We start from the raw sequence: 20,578 nt of genomic DNA on the forward strand, positions 1-20,578 counted from the left end.
AGTGACAGAGCCAGGCTGGGGAGCAGTGTATCAGTGGACGGCGACGAACTTGAGGTAGTAGAGGAGTTTTGCTACCTCGGCGCTGTCGTAACTCCGGACAACAACGTGAGGGGGAATCTTGCCTACTATGGACTCCACAAACTCCTGAGGTCCAGATGGCTTCTCCCACGCACGAAATGTGTTATATACCGCACGCTGATTAGACCGGTCGTTCTCTATGGGCATGAATCCTGGACTCTGCTCACGGAGGACGCGCCAACGCCCTCGCAGTCTTCGAGAGGCGCTTGCTCCGGTCTATCTTTGGCGGTGTGTGTGAGCAGGGCGTGTGGAGGAGAAGGATGAACCACGAGTTAGCTGAGCTGTATGGTGAGCCGGACATCCTGACAGTGGCAAAGGCCGGCAGGATTCGTTGGCTGGGGCATGTCATGAGGATGCCGGACTCATGCCCCACCAAGAAGGTGCTCACCAGCGACCCGCCCGGCACGAGACGACGAGGAGCTCAGCGAGCTCGGTGGATGGACCAAGTGGAGCAGAACCTGCGAGACATCGGATGCGACCGGGGTTGGAGGGCTGCAGCCATGGACCGAGCGACCTGGAAAGCGATTGGCGACCAGGCCATGTCAGCACGACGTGCTCAACTGCGAGCGGGCCAGAAAAGAAGAAGATGAAGAAGAAGCTGTCCTGTAGGAAAACCTTAACAAACTCACTTACACCTATATTGTATAGTGAAACACTAAAAATAGTGGAGAATGAAGTCCAGAAAGCGAAACACATAGCATTAACAACCTACGGATGGACAAACTACAATAACACGGATTTTTATGCAGTCACCGCTCATTTTATAAATGAACACAGCAAGTTATCGTCTTATTTGCTGCGATGTTCCGAATTTCCTGTAAGCCACACCGATGAAATTATTGCAGAATGGCTGAGGAACGTCATGGTAGATTTTAAAATAGAAAGCAACGTCGTAGCAATAGTAACAGACAATGCTGCAAACATGAAGTCAGCCGTCCAGAGTCTTAACATCAGTCATTTAAGTTGCTTTGCGCACACACTTAATTTAATAGTGCAAAAGAGTTTGAATACCTCTATTAAAAAAAACCATAGATGAAGTGGAGGTAATAGTGCAACATTTTAAAAAAAGTTCAAATGCTACACATAAGTTAGCTCAAATGCAGCAACATTTAAATCTACCAAACTTAAAACTGAAACAGGATGTGCCAACTCGGTGGAATTCCACCTACGATATGTTAAGTAGATTTATAGATGATAAAGAAGCATTATTGACCTGCATAGGAGTTCTTAATATAAAAAATACTTTAGAGGAAAGGGATTGGAATCCCGACAAACAAAATTGCGCGACGGCGGGTTTAGGTGCAACTTTTTCCATACAAAACGCCCGGGCGATGAAAGTGCTACCCCAGTGCTCCTCTCCGCGAGTCTATACTTGCAAGCGGTAGCACAACATCGCGAACAAAACACCGCGACGAAGCGATGCATCAGGAGGAATTTCCTCATCCCACCCCTGATGGACCCATACTTGCAGATGGCACTGCAACACGGACAGGTTCGGACCAAGGCGCATTAAACAGGGTAGGTTTGGTAAATGTCGTTAAACTTTTCAAACCACAAAAACCCTGAAGTTGAATCGGAAAATTGATTCATATCAAAACTTAACCATGACTACGATGAAGGCACTTAAAAAATGAGTTTTATGAAATGTCCATGAAAACCATTTTTTTAACTGTCAGTATTTTCTATGTATTGCTGCGTTAAACGCAGTAAGGGACTTTCTCTCGCGCTTCTCAGGTGACATCAAACTTCGCAGGAAGTTTTTGAACTTCTTGCTTCAGCGTATATACTCGATCAATAGGTTGAAAATTAGCACTGCACTTGTTTTATCTTGAGCAGTTGCGAGAGTAAGAACGATCGCTCGCACAGCCACCAATCGATAACGTAATGCTATGATGTTCGTTGTATACAGCTGAAAAAAATATTGTTTATTGATTACTGCGAAAGCGAAAAACCAAAACAATCGCTATACATTTCTCATACCATGATTCATCATGATTCATAATGTAAAGAAATAAAATATTATGTCAAAAACATGGATCTTCTATCGAGCTATTACTTTCAGTCGTAGAAGTGTAGTGGAGAATTAAAAAACACATTTTTAAGTGACTGAAAGCAAAATAAGTGAACCAGATCCAAATATTGCGCAAAATAGAATCAATGTGTTCAGTTTTATATCAATCATCACTTCAAACACTGCTCATAATTACCAAGCAATGAAGAAAAAATAAAATATTATTTTGACAATTAATTATGAATTTGAACCAAATGTCAACAAGCCAAAGTAAACCAACCTACAGCTCTATGAGCCTTGGGCAGTTTTGCCTGCTGTCAGCAGAGTTGTTTTGATTTTGCCACCGCTTGCAGAGTGAAATTGCAGTTCACCAAAAATGTGAAGAAAATAGTAATATAGCGGCAGTTTTCGTTAATATTCGGTAAGTAAACGTTATTAAGATACATGAAAATCAGAAAAAATCCAAAACTGTGCTAATTTTTATGCATTTTCTTTTCCAAAGTTCCAACGCAAGCAACAGCGGCACCAGAAGCCCAACCGCGGTGTCTTCACGCGGTGGAATGCAAGTTACGTGCGGAGATGGCTGATTTTTGCAGTAAAGGCGGCTCCTGGCGAATAAGCGGTTTGTAACGTGGTTTATAAATATATTTCAATAAAAAATGTTCTTTTAATATAAAATTACGACTCGGGAATTTTCCTTTGTATATGATGACAAAATATTGAAAACATCGCCTCCATTAAAACACCGCGCATTGTATAAAAAACATCGCGTCACGCAACCTACATATTTCGCAGGTTCCATCAGGAGCCCGATGATACCATGAAAAACGCCCCTTTCATAGCGCAACATGGATATTCTTGTTACTCGGGATGTGTTAAAGCAAGCTTTAGACATTCGGCAACTATTTAAATTAGCAACCGAAGATGATTCAGCTGAAAAAACAATAACCATATCTAAAACATGAGTGCTTTGTAGGATATTATTGCACGAAATGCTAAAAGAAGAGCAGAAAGAAGGTTTAGAAATTGAGATTAAAGAATTAGTTAATGAACTAATAGCAGGTTTAACCTTCAGATCTACAACGGCCTACCTGGGTAAGTTTTGCCCTTTTATTTTGCTATTACTTCGAAATGAACAGTTATATCGACTCGAAATTCCTGGAATGCCTCAAGCAACATGTTTTCTATCATTCTGCCGAAAACCGACTTTTTATTTTTATTCTTAGTATTTTTTTACATCATTTTTCGATTTATACCCCTTAAATCTACAACCGCCTACCCGGGTAAGTCATACGTTTTATACGAGAGTTTATATTTTTCTGTACCAAGACAAACCACCAGTAGGTGAAAGGAGGTGCCCCTCGGGTTTTTCTTTTTATATTTATATTGAAAACAATCCTAATTTATCTAAGACACACTATGAAAGACTGTTTTACTCCTCGAACTCCTCGAACAATTAGTAATGAGATAAACTCGAAGACGATGTACAAATATGCAAATTATGCTACATTTTGGACCACACAGTGGCATCGAAAGCATTTTAGGTGAACTTTCATCATTTGCTACACAAAATAATAAATTTTTAATTGCAAGAAAATCATGATGCAACGGGTTGAATTAAATACCAAAGAAACTGTTATCGTTTGAAACAAAACGATCGAATTTATGTATATGAGCTAAGTTTTAAAATGTTAAGGCTTAAATATCAGATGTAACAATGTATAATGAAGAATTTCTTCCAGATATGCCACTGAATTTACAGAGGAACATGAACATTTCCAAAACGTAAAATTTAATAGAAAAATATTTCTAAATCTTTGAAATTTCAATTTATAAGCAAAAATGTTGAAAGGCACCAAGAAGTTACTTCACCAGAAACTTAAGAATTATAAACAAACACAATTACTTATTGAAAATGTATGGTTTACAGAGTTGGCGATTGTAGATCTATGGGATAAAATATATTTGAATTAACAAATTACTTACTTATCGAATTTTTAATATTATTATTTGAATGGGATGTGTTAGAAAACATTCTTAAGTATCATTACTGAAAATTTCAACTCACTACGGCATCTAGAACAAAAGATATTAGCTTTGAAGCACAGCAAAATGCAAACCCCCATACAAAACGTATGGCCTACCCGGGTAGGCGGTCGTATGTTAACGTAGGTATTTTTGGTCGTAGACCTGAAGGTTAAGAGAAAAATTGTCCAGTTTTATAAGCAATCAACTAGTTTCAAAATCTATTTTACTGGATCCTAGACACAAGCGCGATGGTTTTTTTAAATGACCAACAGAAATACCGCGAGATGTACGATTTAATTTTAAATAATGTAGCAACTTTGAAGGCAAGGCAAAATCGTGCAGATGATATGGTTAGGGACTTAGTCGAGGAATGCCAAAGTAAAGCGATGGACCGCTTGTGGGGAGAATACGACAAAAAAAAGAATGTTAAAAGACCAACACATAACCCCAAAGCAGCAGCCATTTACGAACTAGATAGCTACAAGAAGCACAAAGATGCAATGCGGAACGAAGATCCACTGGCGTGGTGGAAAAAAAACCATATGTACTACCCCAACATGTACAATATAATGTGCATCGGTCGGTTCCCTGTGAACGATTTTTTTCCAATGCGGGAAATCTTATAACAGATAGGCGAAATAGGATGGCGACAAAGAATGTTGAGGAGGTTAGTTTTTTGAAGCACAACTTCTTCTTCTTTTTGGCGTAACGACCTCTTGGTCATGCCTGCCCGTTAACTTGTTTCCCTGTTGTACGTGGATAGTCAGTCCTCTCGTACAGGGGAGGGTCCGGTCTCGGTTGGGATTCGAACCCACGCCGTCGAGGTGGTGAGCCCCGGCGCTCATGGGCCGATTTTCTAACCGGCGCTACCGCTCGGCTGTCGCGGACCCCCCACAACTATGGTCGCTAAACAAAACTGTTTCTAATGTACCTGTACCAAAACTAAATGGAAATAAACTAACGCATCGAAATTTGAAACAAATGACCTTTTTGTTTTTTGATAATTCGAATAGAGCCACATTATAATAAATTATCCTCCCAAGCAGATTCTTTGCACCCAGTTCCGCGGACCTGTTCCGAAGTATGTGACACCCAGTTCCTATCCGTTCCAGGCCTTTGAAAAAAATCCCATCTCTATGCTAGACTGGTTTGAACTACATGACTATTTAATTTCCCACTATGGAGCTTTCTCCCGTCCACTCGTCTCACCCCATATCACTTGTCCTTCGCGCCCCTCAGGCCCATATACACCAGCCAAACCGGCTATGACAGCCGCGTGCTCGTGCATGTTATCATCTCAATTTTTATTGAAAAGTCTGCGCAGTATGTTTCTGTGTTTTGCCATCGATCATTTTTAGATAAAATATGCAGTGTTTCAAGAACTTTGCAATAATGTGGATAGCATATTGTATCGTAATGGCCGTATACGCTCTATTGCTTACCTATTTTTTAGCACAGCAACTCAATATTTACAGCTACATATCGCCATTAGACAGGTCGTCAACAAAGATGGATTATTCCCGTATCGCTGCTGATTGTTTCTTATGATTAACCAAGTTTTCGGTGCTGTTTACATATCTTTTTGTGATCAAAGGCATAATTAACCTCACGCGTCTAACTTTCAACTGTGGTGTGTTGCCTTATTGGTGTATTTCGGCAGTTGTTGCCTGTTTTCTGAGAAGATTGTTGTGCGCATCATTAAGCCAGTTTACTCAAAATGGTGGCTGTTTGCTCGTCGTGTGCGTCCGAGGTGGAACCCAGTGATGCTTTAATCAGTTCAGTAATGCTACTGTGAGGCTCCTTTCACTTCAAGTGCATCCGTGTACCTGATGCGCTCTTAAAAGAGGTGAACCAGCGCATCGACTTGCATTGGAGCTGCACCGGTTGTACTGCTGTACTTAACAATCCTCGATCACGGGCGGTAAAAGAAGCCGGTCTCCTTGTCGGCTTTCAAGCGGCTCTTTCGTCCACAGTGGACACCATGAAGGCACTAATTCTTGAGCCATTGAAGTCTGAGATTCGCAAATTCGGCCCAACATTCCAGTCCAATTAGCAGCCGAGCGGCCGGTGTGGATCTCCCGATGTTTCCTACCCGCAAACGACGCAGAACTTTTGCCGAGGTCTTTGAACCTCAAACGCCCTTGCCTGCTGTTACCAATACCGACACACCCAATTTGATGCAAAAGTTAACTGAAATATCAATTTTTTGATGATTTTTGAGTTAACTGAAATATCAAAAACAAAAAAAGCAGAGAATGACCCGTGCGTAGACTGTCAGGAACTTTGCGCTTGCATTGACTGGCGACAGCATTGGCACCACAAAACGCGGCTACACGAACCGCAAAGATTTTGACGTAAACTTATACGGTTTTTGAGTTTGCGCTTGGAGTTTGCGGCTCATGTAGCGGGGCTTTTCCATAACTACACTCCCGGTTAGGTTAGTGTCAGTGCTTTACCGCACGATGTTTTGTCGGACGACAGGTCCGCACAATTTTTCTATAATTGTTCAGATTCTAATACGATTAAATGCATTTTATTATTTTTCTTACATGAAAACCACAACTCCGAGTTTATAAAGCCCAACTTTGTTGACAAATAAAATCGGATGCGTCCATCCGATAAAATCAAAATCATTTGATGCGAATAAATCGTGCGAACCTTGCAGCTGTCAAATCCCATACATTTTTGCCTGTCAAAACCTGACGCGGTAAAGCACTAACACCAGCCTTAATCTACACTCATCGCCTCATACACACACCATCTCGCAAACATCTGCCGAGCATCGTCCTGTCATCCGTCATCAAAGTCACAAAATAACAGCACTTTCTATCTACTACCAATACGTGCGCGGTCTGCGCACAAAAATCACTGACCTGCGGCTGGCTCTTCATGAATCGGATTCTGATATTATTATTTTCACCGAAACTTGGCTCATCAACACCATACCCACATCTCTCTTCGCCTATGGACGCTACCGCATTTGTCGTTGTGATCGCTCTCCCGAAAACAGTATCTTTTCTCGCGGTGATGGTGTACTTATTGCCTGCAAAGCTTCCTTGGTGTCATCATAGCTCACACCGTTTACAAACAATCTTGAGCAGGTCTGGATAAATGTGCAATTGTCCAATATTGCTGTTACTGTTGGTGCTGTTTACATTCCTCTGACACGTAACACTAACATAGCCACTATCGATCTCCTACATGATAGTATTCGTGATATGTCGAACCGGACTAGTGATCGTGATCCGCTGTATGTTTTTGGTGACTTTAATAGATCCGATATTGGATGGAAGTGCTCCAACACATCGTCACATGTTGATAGTTTTCAACTTTCTTCATTCACACACTATGTGCCCGAGTCGCAATCTATGGCCAACACTGGATTCAGTATGGCATGACATTCAACGGTCTATTTCAAATAAACGCTGTTCTCAACTCTTTTGGCCGTCAGCTCGACTTGATCTTCGCCAATCTCACAGCAGCTTCGCGTGTAGCCGATCCAGCTATAAAGTGACTTAAACCATTACTTTAATGAAGATCCATACCATCCTGCCCTGATATTTGATGTACAGCTACCACATTCAAGTCAAACCAGAACAGAGACACCTAGAGGTGGTTCTCGGTTGAATTTTTTTAAAGCTGACGTCTCCCGACTGATCGATCTTATTACATCATTTAATCAAAGCTTCGATTGCAATTTCAACTCGATAGACGATGCTGCAAATCATTTCGTTGCTTACATGCAATCTGCAATTAAAGCATGCGTGCCAGTATTCAAAGCCAAGTCGGGGCCTACGACGCTTGAAACGCATTAAATTGAATGCATACAAACTAGTCGTACTTCCCATGTAGGAAGCACTACCGAACATATTGCCGAGTGATTTGTCGTTTCAAATATTCATCTCATTTGGTTTTTGTTTTGATTTCTATTTTCACTGGTTTACTGGTGATTGACTGGATTTATATAACACTTTTTACACAGCATTTTTACAATATCCTTTAACATAGTTTTGAAAATATGTAAAAGATGGAGCACGCTTCATCTATGTTACAATGACCGATGTCATTGACTTTATTTATACAACATTTTTTACACAGCATTTTTATAATATCCTCTAACCCATTTTTTAAAATATGTAAAAGATGGATTAAGCTTCATCTAAGTTTTAATGACCGTTTGGCGTACTTCAAGTGACTTTAGGTCGTTCTAGCAACACATTATGAGTTGGCTACTATTCTTCTTTGTTCTCGCTATGAAAATTGCGAAAAAAAAGAACAACAAAACATTACTATTTGGTAGAAGTGACCAACTTAATCGGAATGATATCAGTTGGGTTTGCGAACTGATAGTGAACAGTATCATGGCTTCTTGAGGAAAGCATAAGATATTGGAGGAACGAAAAATTGTAATCGATAATTTTGTATAAGGAAATTCAATAAGAAATATAAGCGAAATCATGGGTATTAGCAAGTCAACTGTTTAAGATACAGTTCACCGCTTCAAAAACACGGGGAGAATAGTCAATAAAGTTAGGAATTGAGACGAAACAAAACAATTAACAAAATAAATGGTCATTCTATTCAAGAGTCATTCTACAGAGAATAGAGCAAAATCCGTTTTTGTCAGCCATGGACCTTAAACACATGCTGGCAAATGTAAACGTTGCAATGAGTGTGGACACAGTGCATCGCGTTTTAAAGCAACAAAATTACAAAGCCCGAGTCGCTCGTAGGAAGCCACTTATTTCAGAGAAGAACAGCCGTTTAAGATTGATGGCCAAAGAACACGTAAATAAAAGATATGATTATTGGAAACAGATAAATCATAGCTTTAATTAGGCTAGTTAATCAATTACAGATATACTAATAGTTTACGTTCGGCAGGTTCTGTTCACCAATGAATGAAAAATCAACCTGTTTGGTTCCGATGGACGCCGATTGGTATGGCGAAAGTCGGCCAACCCATTACTATCAAAATTTATAGTAAAAACTGTACAGTTTGTCGGAGGATCACTCATGATATGGGGCTGTATGAATTTAATATTATGAATAAGCAATATTACATAAATATGTTGAAGACAGCACTAAGACCAAGCATCGCAAAGCTCGGACTTGAAGATAGGTGTTGCATGATCGTTGTTTTTGTTGTAATATCAAAAACTGAAGTTTAATTGATAACGCACAGCGGAGATAACGATGAAGTAACGGTTCGATGATAAGCTGGGTCCCGCAAAATCCCGGTAGAAGGCACGAAATCGAAGAAAAAGGGAAGACGATCGCTCGCACTGTACCGTCCGTTCGGTTGACCACAGGTCATTGCTACCAACTTGCACCGGGAACTAGCAGATTCGGGTAATACCCTTATTAGACGAGGAATGTATCTGTCATATTTTCTGCCATCCTTTTACTGTCAAAGTAGGCTCTGGGAGGGCGTTCGACATAGAAATGATGTCCGCTCGTGTAATAACGCAAAGTTCCACAAAATGGGTTTTGCAGATATTTGATCATTTTCATGTTTGAATTTAGCGTACTGTTCATCCTAGAGTAACGAACAAAATCCGTTGCAAACAACAAAGCAAAAAGTAAAAAAATCGCCACTTTGACGTATAAATTCCAGTCGAAAGAAAATCGGAACCAGTCATGCCTGATTCCGATTTTGAGGAAGGAATGTCAAGCGCATTTGGCAGATAACTTCTAGAAAAATGACATACATTCCTCGTCTAATTAGGGTATAAACGACCGGTGGCGAAGTCGAAAAGTTCGGTTGCAGTGCGGGCGATCGTTTTTTCGCTCTCAGAACGCCAACAAGTGCAGTGCAAATTTTTTAACCCGTGAATAAAATTAACGAGTTCAAGAAATTACTGTGGGAGTTTTTCTTGGCTTCTGTGGCTTCTGGGATAGAAAGCGCCTTGCCGCACCAGGTGCAGGAATAATAGGTTTATTTTCGATCAAGACAATGACCAACGTGTGGCTTCTTTATAATGTCCTAAAACAACTCCATTCGATTTCGATGGACAATTTATAACAAGGATGGGGTGAAAGGCGCATTGGAAGAACAATGGGAATGGCGTCACGGCAAATTTGGTCAATTCCATGCCAAGTAGACTAAAAAGTGTCATTGAGTCAAAGGGACACCCTAAAAATATTAAATCTTAATTCCACCTTGAATCCGCTCAAAAGTTAAAATGTGTGACTAATTAAAATTCAACTATCCGAGCATGTTACATATTATGGATTTATGTTCATCGATCTGCAACAGAATTACAAGTAGCAAAAAGATAACTGTGCATGAAGTGCGCACTGTGCGAGAAATGCGCACTGTGCGAAAAGTGCGCACTGTGCGAAAAGTGCGCACTGTGCGAAAAGTGCGAACTGTGCGAGAAAAAAAAAATATATATATATATATATATAAATATATATATATATAAATATATATAAATATATATATATATATATATATACGTTACGGCCCCGGACGCTATGTACGAGTAGTTGTAAGATAGTGTAAGGTATAAGTATGCGTAATGATAAGATTAGATTGTACTTAGTCCATAAGCATCTCAAAAATATAGTCAAGTTGACTCTCGAAGCTCGAACGAGCAAGGTCCATCTCATAACTTATATATATATCGGCAGACTGTGGAGACATTATTGTTTCTATTAGTAGTCAGACATCGCTTTGTAGACAGCATTGTTCTAATTCTAAAGAAAACAGATCGAGACATGATTGAACGTGAAAGCACTGCCTCGCTCGCCGTCGATGGTTTGCGACGAATCGCCCACGTTGGATTAAGTAGCAAAACCGAGTTCAGCTTAAATAGATCCCTCAAAGTGTTAACAGTGGAGTTATTATTATAGTTATTGAAATGACCAAGAAAAGTGGAGAAAGCGAGTAAGTGTTTATTACACGTAATATATTTGTGGCATATATATATTATACTAGCTTGACGCCCCGGCGTTGATCGGTGACGAAGGGATTGAGAAAAGTATTATGGTTTTGACTAAGACTTGAAAGATATGTTTGAATTTAATAGTTACAATAACGACATATTTAAAATGTTTGATATTTCATCAAATTCCCATTGATGTATAAACCTTAGGGTAACTATGTTGGATACACCTTGACATTTGTTTACATGCTTGTTTTGTCTGTGTTAGTAAAACTGAGTTTCAATTGTAAAATTTAGATAATTTTATTACAAAATTGTGATCAAACAAACCTTCAACAACATCTGCAGTACTTAAACTTAATGTGTGAAAAGTTTCAGAAGCGACGGGTCAGTATTAGTTGAGTTTTTAGTGTACATAGAACTCCATACATAAAAAAAAGCTAAAATATGTAATAGATGCTTTGATGCTTACAGGAAGTGTCGTGCTACTCGTGAACAGCTGGAAAAGTTCATGGATATAATGGAAGAGCATCCCGAGGTTGCGAAAAGCAGTTTTACTAATCCAATGTCATTTTGGAAAGAGGTAGCTGCAAATCTGAACTCAATAGGTCCTAGAAAGGAACCAGCAGCGTGGAAACGAGTAAGTATTTTGAATAGCTCTACATAGATTGTTTCTTGATTTTTATATTATATTTTATAATACTATTTAATATTTTTACAGACATGGACTGAAAAAAAGTCCGCTGCCAAAACAAAGCTAGCCCACAACCGACGGGAACAGCAGAAGACGGACGGAGGCATAGCGAAACTACAACAGTTGAATGATCTGGATGAAAGAATCATTCAATTGGTCAACCTGGATGAAAATGCAGCCGGTATACCCAACACCAACACGTAAACGGACAAAACGGACATCATCCGGATACAGAAGAGGAACCATTAATCGAACAGGAGGCTGCAACAACCGAGGCTGCAACAACTGAATCACCTGAAACAATTGAGGATGCTACGAGTGATCCTGTACGAACTGTGGCTTCAACTTCAGAGGCTTCTACAGACCAGCAAAACGTTTCCGATCTTCGGCAGCAGACCACTGCTAGGAATCGCCACGTAAATTATAAAAAAAATTATCGTTAATAATAATAAAACGAAATAATTGCACTACTACGAGAGTTCGTGAGCTACGGAAAAACATTCGTAGAAAATTCGGTTAAGTACCAAGAAGAAAAATTGAAAAACAAAAAAATAATCTGTGTACAACTACATCAATTCTAGCTCGTTCTTATTTATTGTTATTCATTCGGATCTGCAGTGGTCAATCCGTGCATAATGCACATGTTGTGCAGAGGCATTGAAATTTGTTTTTGAGCATTCCAAACGTTCTCTCAATGATGGATCGTGCTTTAGCATGTTTTTCATTGAATTCTGCTTCCGGACTGTTTTGGTTAGCATTGCGATGAGGTTTGATGATCCAGGGCTTCGAGGGATATGCAGAATCAGCTGCAATTGAGTGAAATATGATTAACATTCCGTCATAATTTTCAAACTAGCTGGGTGGACCCCAAAAATTAACACCAGAAAACTGATATTATTGGTGTCTATTGCATTACTTTGGGTGTTGACCACCCAAAGATCAACTAACAAATACATACCTAATAGTTTAAACTGCCTTTCACCATTCCTCCATTTTTCCTCGAAGTAGTTAGCAACAGGACTGTTGCTGTAAACGTATGAATCATGATGTGATCCATGAAACTTTGCATTGACAAATCGAATTAGCTTCCGACGGTCACAAAGCTGAAAAATAAGTTGATGTTTAACGATACAGAAAATACGAACACATCTTTAATTAATGAACAGTTATGCTTACCATCATTGCATTCATGCTGTAAAATCCCTTGCGATTGTAAAAACTTTCTTTGTTGTCTTTTGGTGCAGTGATTCTGATGTGGGTTCCATCCACACACATCACAACTCCCGGAATCCCAGACTTTTCATAAAAATACCGTCTTGCTGCAGCTTTTTCTCCTTGGGTCATTTCTACAGTAACTTCGATACCGATTTCCTTTTCAAGGGCGCACAACGTTTCGTGAAAAATATCGGAAAACATTGATTGACCAATTGCAACGGTGAAGTCGTTACCAACACCTTGCTGGTATGACCGTTGGGCAAGAAATTTTAAAGTTGCCGCCAGTTTGTCTTGCGATGAGAACCCACGCATATGTTTCCGAGCAAGACATGATGCAATTTTACTGTGTATTGCAGTGAACAATGCCTTCGACACACGAAAATTGGACACAAACCTTTAGAAGAAAATCAACAAGTAGGATTAGTGAATGCATTTTCTCAAAGATTACTGCTTACTCACGCTACATCGGAGATCTCAAACAAGTCCAGATTACTCCTTAATGTCCTTCGATGCACCGCAAGATTCACTGCATTAACCTCTTCCTCACTATCATCACTCGACAAGAAGATTAATGCATTCATGCTGAATATAGCTTTTTACTAATCACACAAAACTGGTTGGAACGAAACGAAGAAATGCGCATAAAACAATAATCAAACTGATTAGATGACAATTGTTATCCAGATTAATTTTTAAGCCATATGTAAACAAATGGTTGTTTGACAGCATGAGAACTGCTTGCCTTATCGATTGATTATGTTTTATCTATCGATATGGGAAGAACGTTCGCGGTAGCTAATTCGAGTAGATATCGCTACCGATAGATAAAGCGATACCGATCGATATGGACTGACGTCTGCGTTCGCGATAGGCACCTACGTTCAAACTCCCTCTAATTTTGGACGAAAATTCCCATTGCAACATACCCGCCTAGTTGCAGCTGGCGGACTTAATCCGACAGGCGACTATGATCGTGTGGGACGAAGCATCGATGAGCAGCCGGTATGCGCTCGAGGCCGTGAACCGAACGCTTCAAGATATCGTCGGAGTACATCGTCCGGTCGGTGGGAAGGTTGTGTTGCTGTGTGGAGATTTTCGCCAAAACTTACCGATCGTGCCCAGAGGAACGGATGTGCAAGTGGTGCAGCACTGCATCAAACGGATTCCGCTATGGCACCTCTTTTGTGTGTTGCGGTTGCGGGTGAACATGCGCCTCCAAACGGCTCCGAATGCACAGGATGCTAATGATCTTCAGGAGTTTCTTCCGATTTTCTGCTCCGCATTGGTGAGGGTCGGCATCAAACGCTTCAGCGATTAGACACCACCTTCGCCAGTTAGCAGGGCGACGTTCTATCGTTGATCGGTCACGTATACCCAGATCTTGGTCTTCAATATAAGCACTCCGGATTTTTTTTACCGACCGCATCCTGTCACCACGGAATGTCGTCGTGACCGCAATCAACAACAGCGTGTTGGAAGGGCTAAATGAACCGGAAGAGGTGAATCTGTCCGTCGATACGTTGGTGAATAGCGAGGAACAAGAAACGCTAATGCTGCCGACCGAATTTCTTAACGCGCTGAACATGAGCGGCATTCCGATGCATAGGTTACGGTTGAAGCGGTATTTGCCGGTACTACTTCTCCGTAATCTCAACACCGAGCGTAGATTGTGCAATGGGACGCAGCTGCAGATCGTGTCACTTAGACCGCATTGCCTACATGCACGGATTCTGACTGGCAAGCGGCAGGTTCAAGACGTATCGTTGCCCCGTATCTTCTGCGACAGCAATGATGCGACCTTGCCGTTTCAGATCCGTCGCAAACAGTTTCCAGTGCAAGTGTGCTTTGCGATGACCATCAACAAGGTATAAGGTCAATCGCTTCACCATCTCGGACTCAGGCTGCAATGTGTCATTAGGATAAGTTCTTACACGCAACGTGCTTATAAACGTAATACCTAATTTAATTCTATTCTTTTCAAAATAATTAACCAGCAATTGAAGAACACACGATCGAGCGGATGTTAATAGTATTGGAGAAAAATTGTGGCGTATCGACAGATGGACGGAGTGCAATTGGGCGTCACGGAATTGTATGCAAGGTAAGTTTCTACAAATAAAGAAAATTATAATTGTACCATTCTATACAATTCTTTTCAATTACATTTCACTCATCAGCAAATATCGGTATAGTATTGCAAACCAATGATTGTGGTGCCTTGAGCATGGTTGAAAAGTGGAATCCGAAAAATGTTCGTGATTTTAAATCATCGTTTGAAGAGGTGTCTTTAAGGAAAGTCCTTACATGCGTAGTGCTTAACAAATGTACCATACTAAATAATACTTGTTTTACTTTCCAGTCTTCAGTCAATGGCCGCATCAGGAATGAATTTTCAGCAGCAGCAACAGCACCCAGCCTCGCGCCGATCCTGAGTGGGAAAGTGGGAAGTGGGAACCGACGAGACCAGCCGCAACCCTCTGACGGCGGTATGTCGTCGTGTAGGTGCAAACCGGCATTGATGTTGCCTATTAGGAGCTTTCTAGCGCAAGGGCTTCACGAGAGCCTAAACGGCTTTCGGGGTGCTCTTCAATGAGCCATACCCCAACCACTGGCTCAAACCCCGCAACAGTGGTGAAGCGGCAACATGGAATGGTAAAACAACCTTCCAAATAGTAACATGGCCCGTCCACCGCCATACTGACAGTCAGATTATTTTTCAAAGTATTAAAGTGATGTAACTTTACAATAAAAATTTACTTCCTTAGATTAGCTTGGTTAACTTTTTTCTTATCACCAACAAAAATTTGTCTATTTTTGTAGTGCAAACGCTATTTATATTCCACGGCTTAGTTTAAGACGACGTCCCATTCTTCGGATAGAAAATAAAAACTGTGTATGCTTATAATTCATTACTGACTCTTCAATACTATCCTCTTTGATCTACCGTTGCATACTATGAAGAATCAGCTTCGGTTTAGATTTGATATGCGCTCGACTTAAGACTGTTAAATGTGCACTGATACTATATCATACAAGGGCATGTTAACACGTTCCGTACCGCGTCATCCAAATATGGGTGGTAGCAGTTCTGGTTCTAAAAAGTTTTTCACGCATAAATAATTGAAAATGCAACATAAAAATTATTTGAATATTTTATAAAAAATTTTTTGGGAAGCTAAGTTTTTGCTTGGCCTTCGAAAACAATCGGTTTAACAAATATTATAAACAAATTTTCATTAAAACAATTGTACTAAAATTGTGCTAAAACGCTTGGTACGCAACGTGTTAAGTCAACTATGGCGAACATGTACTAATTTATTAATAAATAAAATAATCAAAATAGACGAGCATCAAAATGTACAGTACAGAGGCATAGCTGTACTCGATAGTACATCAATGTCCGCAAACAATATGTTTTCATCATCACAAAAAATTACAAAAAAAACGAGAATTAAAGAAACATTGTAACATCCTTCTATTCAATTATTGAAAGTACTATAAACCAGGAAATTTTACTACATACATGGCATCCACTTTTCTTTTGGATCATCCGTTTTTCTTTTGTCGGAGAAATCGTTAAAATCAAACTAAGGTATAGTTACGTGAATAATGCGAGCATACAGGTAAGGTACGGAAGTTTAACAGAATAGCATTCATAATTGATTTTCTAACCCCAATAAAAATATGGAATCAAAAAAATAAATGAATAATTTGTAATTATTGAACGCGAGTAATACATACTTCTTCATTCATGGCACCCGAACAATAAAAATGTGATTGCATTGCGCATCAATTTGAAGTGTTTCCAATGATACCCGGATGTAATGATGATTGACACTTACCTATCTTCTTCTACTTACCGGTGAACAAAATATCCTTAGCCCTTGTTATCACACTTTTTTACATTGAAACGCTGGTCGTCGGCTCGAGCATGGAAACTGAAAAACAGCAAAAAAAAAAATAAAAAACAACAATTCACAAACTGTGTTACTAGATTTTATAAACAATCTACGTGTTGAACATAAATATTAAGAGTATATCTCATGAGGTTCGTGATAGTAAAATATACTGTAAAAAAATTACTTAAAAACTGACTGCTCCGGAGGCATGTCCTGCCTAATATCTGCCTGATGCCTGAATTTTTAGTAAATTAAACTACAATAAATTCGAACTTTTTCGTCATACTGAAAGAATAGTATGATGTTTTAATATCAGAAATCTAAAGATCAAAAGAACGTTAAATTTCGTAACTTCGGTATAACTAAAATTTCTTAAGAAATGAGCGTAATGTGAAATGCAATCTGGTGACACCAGATGTTATTTATATTTTAGAATCTATCTAATTTTTGAAGAAAAATCCAACACAACAAAGAACAATTTTTGTACACTTACCTTGAATTGCAATGGTGAAATTATCCGTTGCACATTAGCTAACACTTTTTCCTTAGCACAGTTCTACACGGCGCTGCGATAATCCTTCGACCGCCAGTTTCTGCCTTTTGAACACCTTTGACATACGAGTTGGCCGACTTAGACAATTTTGTTTATTACTTTGGCACTTCCGTGTTCGCGGAAACCCGGTCGCAGAAAAGTCGCAGCGCCGTGTAGACCTGCCGTTACCTATCACTCTTTCACTGCCCCACATCAATAACACGTCATGCATTTGATAAGACATATGATAAGACAGCCATAATATTCGGTTAAGCTGAAATGAACCAAAAAGCAGAGTCATTAATGATTCAGTCGTACCTTTCAACAGATTTCATAGTAATTTTCAACTCACCACATTATTTGGAAGGAAATTTGCCGTCATTTAAAACTCAATTCAGTTTATAAAACAAATTCAATTCAGTTTATAAACATCACATTGCACATATTTCTGACGAAACGAAACATTATAACATACCAGCCAACCACTGTTTACACTTCTTCCTTCATTGTCAACATAGCGAAGTAATCCTATTGTCGCGCCTACGTGAGGAACACCAAAGCTATTACGTGCGACTTATTACTTGTAGCCTAAAATCTTCACGTAAACCCAAGCTAGTCGCCAAACTTAATCTTTTGGTGTTTCTTCTAAAACGAATAACATTAAAATTTCAATGCCAATAGTTTCGGTGATCAACCTAATAAATAACCAGCTTACTCACCATTAAATTATGTATCCATCCTTTGTTCTGCCGCCGAACAATATGAAAATTCTAGAACAATGTGTATTCAGTACATTTTCTGCACCTGTAAAAGAAACAAAAACATGAGAATTATGTAAAGCTAGACTAAACCTGTACAGCTTCTCATGTAACTCTCAATTGAAGTTAAAATATAGTTTGATAAAAGCTTCGATAAATACAGTAACATCAGTACAGTAACTCATTCAATTGCTGAATTGATACGGATTGACAACTTTTGTGACACGATTTCAAGATTTATTAACGCCCAATAACAATTGGCTACGATCATTGAAACGAAATAAAAAAAACGAACACTCAATTCTTTTTACACTTCGCTTTTCTACACCTTAGGAAAGTTTCAAAACTGTAGAATGATGCGCATTTGTATTTGTAGGTACCCAAACCGTGCCATGAGCTAGCACCCTGGCGTAATACACCGTCACTAGCGCAACTTAAAAAACTAAGCGCAAATTTGCAATGAAATGATCAAGTTGGCAAACGCCTTACCTAGCATACAAGCCTTCTTCTCAATCATATCTGATCGGAACAACAAATCCGCGGCTTTCTACACTTGATGTACAAACATCACTAGCATGAGCTAGCACCCTGACGTACACTATCATAAAATCTCTTTTCACTTTACAAAACTAAGGCCGGCAAAAACAATAAAAAATTTACAAGTTAGCCACCACCCCAACAGATAGAAGCTGAACAATCAAAGCCTACTTCAGAGTAATTGTATCAAACCGGAACTAGAAAACCGCGTATTGGTACAGTTTTCTACACTTTGACATTTGGTAAACGATCCAAACCTTGGAAATAATTTTTCAAGCTAAGTTATATCGACTCGTCATTGACAGTGAAACATTTCATATGAGGCAATGTTTTCCCAAATGTAAAACGGCCGTTTGCTTTACTACAAATTAATACGTTTGTAAATGCTATTCCCGGTTGACAAAAATTCAATTTTTTGCAGCTGTCATGTAGTTACATCAATTGCTTACAGCATGGAAACTTAAGTTTTTCCATGGCAGATTGCTGGAACTCTTACTGGAACTACATAGTAGCAGCAACAATTTAAATTTCTGTCAACCGGGTTTTTGAATGTGCCCAATATTTATCAAAAATTATTTTTATGTAACCCCAAAACAAACCTCGACAAAAGAATATGATTCTACCACCAACGGTATGTGCAATTTATTCACACCCCAAGGAGAACATTTTTTCTAGATCTTCATTAGCAATTTTGAATAAATAAAAGCTGGAAAAACTCAATTTCGACCATTTTTGCTTTACATCGAGCTAGCGGGATGATGAAGAAATGCATCAAAAAACCAAAACCGTTAAAATATAGAAAACCAATTTACTAAAAAGTAGCAGTTTGTGGATTTGAAAAATCTTCAAAACTAGTGCAGTTATAGCGTTTTAAAAATAAGGGTCAATATGACCCCTAATGGCTTTATCACACTGGTCATCACTGGTGGCATTCGTATAGCCACCGTACTGTCACTGTTCATCTCCACATAGCGAACTCATAAGCGACGGCTAGACACAGCGGTATTCGCACGAATATTCCCGCCGTCCCGCGGGAATCCCGCTGGACGACGGGAAACTCCATATGAAAAAAACGGATTTCGTTCCCGCTATGTTTAAAAAACGCGAAACTACGACCCGGCGGGAACGGACGCATTTGCTTAATTGAAACGTTTCATGAAAAGTTTCATTCGCTTGCTACAACAACGTCGGTATGGGCAACGTATATGGATGCGGCCGATGTTGTTGGGGAGAAACCAAAATGCGAGTAGTCTTCGACGCAAAATTTTGGAGGAGGAACTCAACAACACCATTCATAAACTTTATATTTGATAATGACTCACAATTCCACTTTTACCTGCCGCCAATTTAGATCACGTAAACAAACTAAAACGTAAACAAAGCTTCACTTTGACAGATCGGGCGAATAAGCTCGTTCCCGCTGGATATTCTGTCGAATCTGGGCTACTTTTTCCCGTTCCCGCCACCTGGAATTCCAGGCGTGTTTAAACGGCGGTATAGGAAACTCTGGTGAAACTCCTGTCAAACTTGTATGGAGTTTCGAGTTTCCCGAGTTCGCTAAGTGGACACGCATTTGTTTCGGTCTTCTTCGCTTCTTCTTAATCCGTCAGTTATTAAACGTCAGAACCAGGGGCTTTGCTAGTGCTGTCAAGAGTTTCCTACCAGTTTCCTACGAGTTTCCCAGCTGTTGCGGGAACTGAGTTCGTCAGTTCGTCGGAGGAGAGTTCGCTATGTGGAGATGAACAGTCAAACAAGGGGGCCACTGCTGCAATGAGCTTGCTCAATACACCAGTTTGACTGTCCAGTGCCTTCGCCAAGCCGCCGTTGGTGACCAGTGTGATAAGGCCATGAAAAGCAATCTAGGTATAGTCAAGTAGGTTCTCGGAACTGGGCAAACAGAAAAATCTGAAATTTTTGTTTTACCGCGTGACCACAT

General features: G+C 39.7%; 1 protein-coding gene across 1 annotated transcript; it reads right to left on the reverse strand.

The window, feature by feature from the left end:
• Positions 1-12,322: 12,322 nt before the first annotated feature.
• Positions 12,323-13,497, reverse strand: LOC131264588 (putative nuclease HARBI1). Its single transcript, XM_058266866.1, has 4 exons — positions 13,376-13,497; positions 12,878-13,310; positions 12,660-12,804; positions 12,323-12,507 (listed from the first exon to the last, which is right to left on the reverse strand). The coding sequence occupies exons 1-4, from the start codon at positions 13,495-13,497 to the stop codon at positions 12,323-12,325; spliced, it is 885 nt and encodes a 294-aa protein (XP_058122849.1).
• Positions 13,498-20,578: the final 7,081 nt, after the last annotated feature.

Source organism: Anopheles coustani, chromosome 2, assembly GCF_943734705.1.
Source record: "Anopheles coustani chromosome 2, idAnoCousDA_361_x.2, whole genome shotgun sequence".
Taxonomy (NCBI): domain Eukaryota; kingdom Metazoa; phylum Arthropoda; class Insecta; order Diptera; family Culicidae; genus Anopheles; species Anopheles coustani.

Bases quoted from the DNA above. Each gene is read 5' to 3' on its own strand.
- LOC131264588 (XM_058266866.1), bottom strand. From the start codon at position 13,497: ATGAATGCATTAATCTTCTTGTCGAGTGATGATAGTGAGGAAGAGGTT. The intron at 12,805-12,877 runs GTAAGCATAACT...CTTATTTTTCAG, and splicing joins ACAGCATGAATGCAATGATG to CTTTGTGACCGTCGGAAGCT. The intron at 12,508-12,659 runs GTATGTATTTGT...ACTCAATTGCAG, and splicing joins AAGGCAGTTTAAACTATTAG to CTGATTCTGCATATCCCTCG.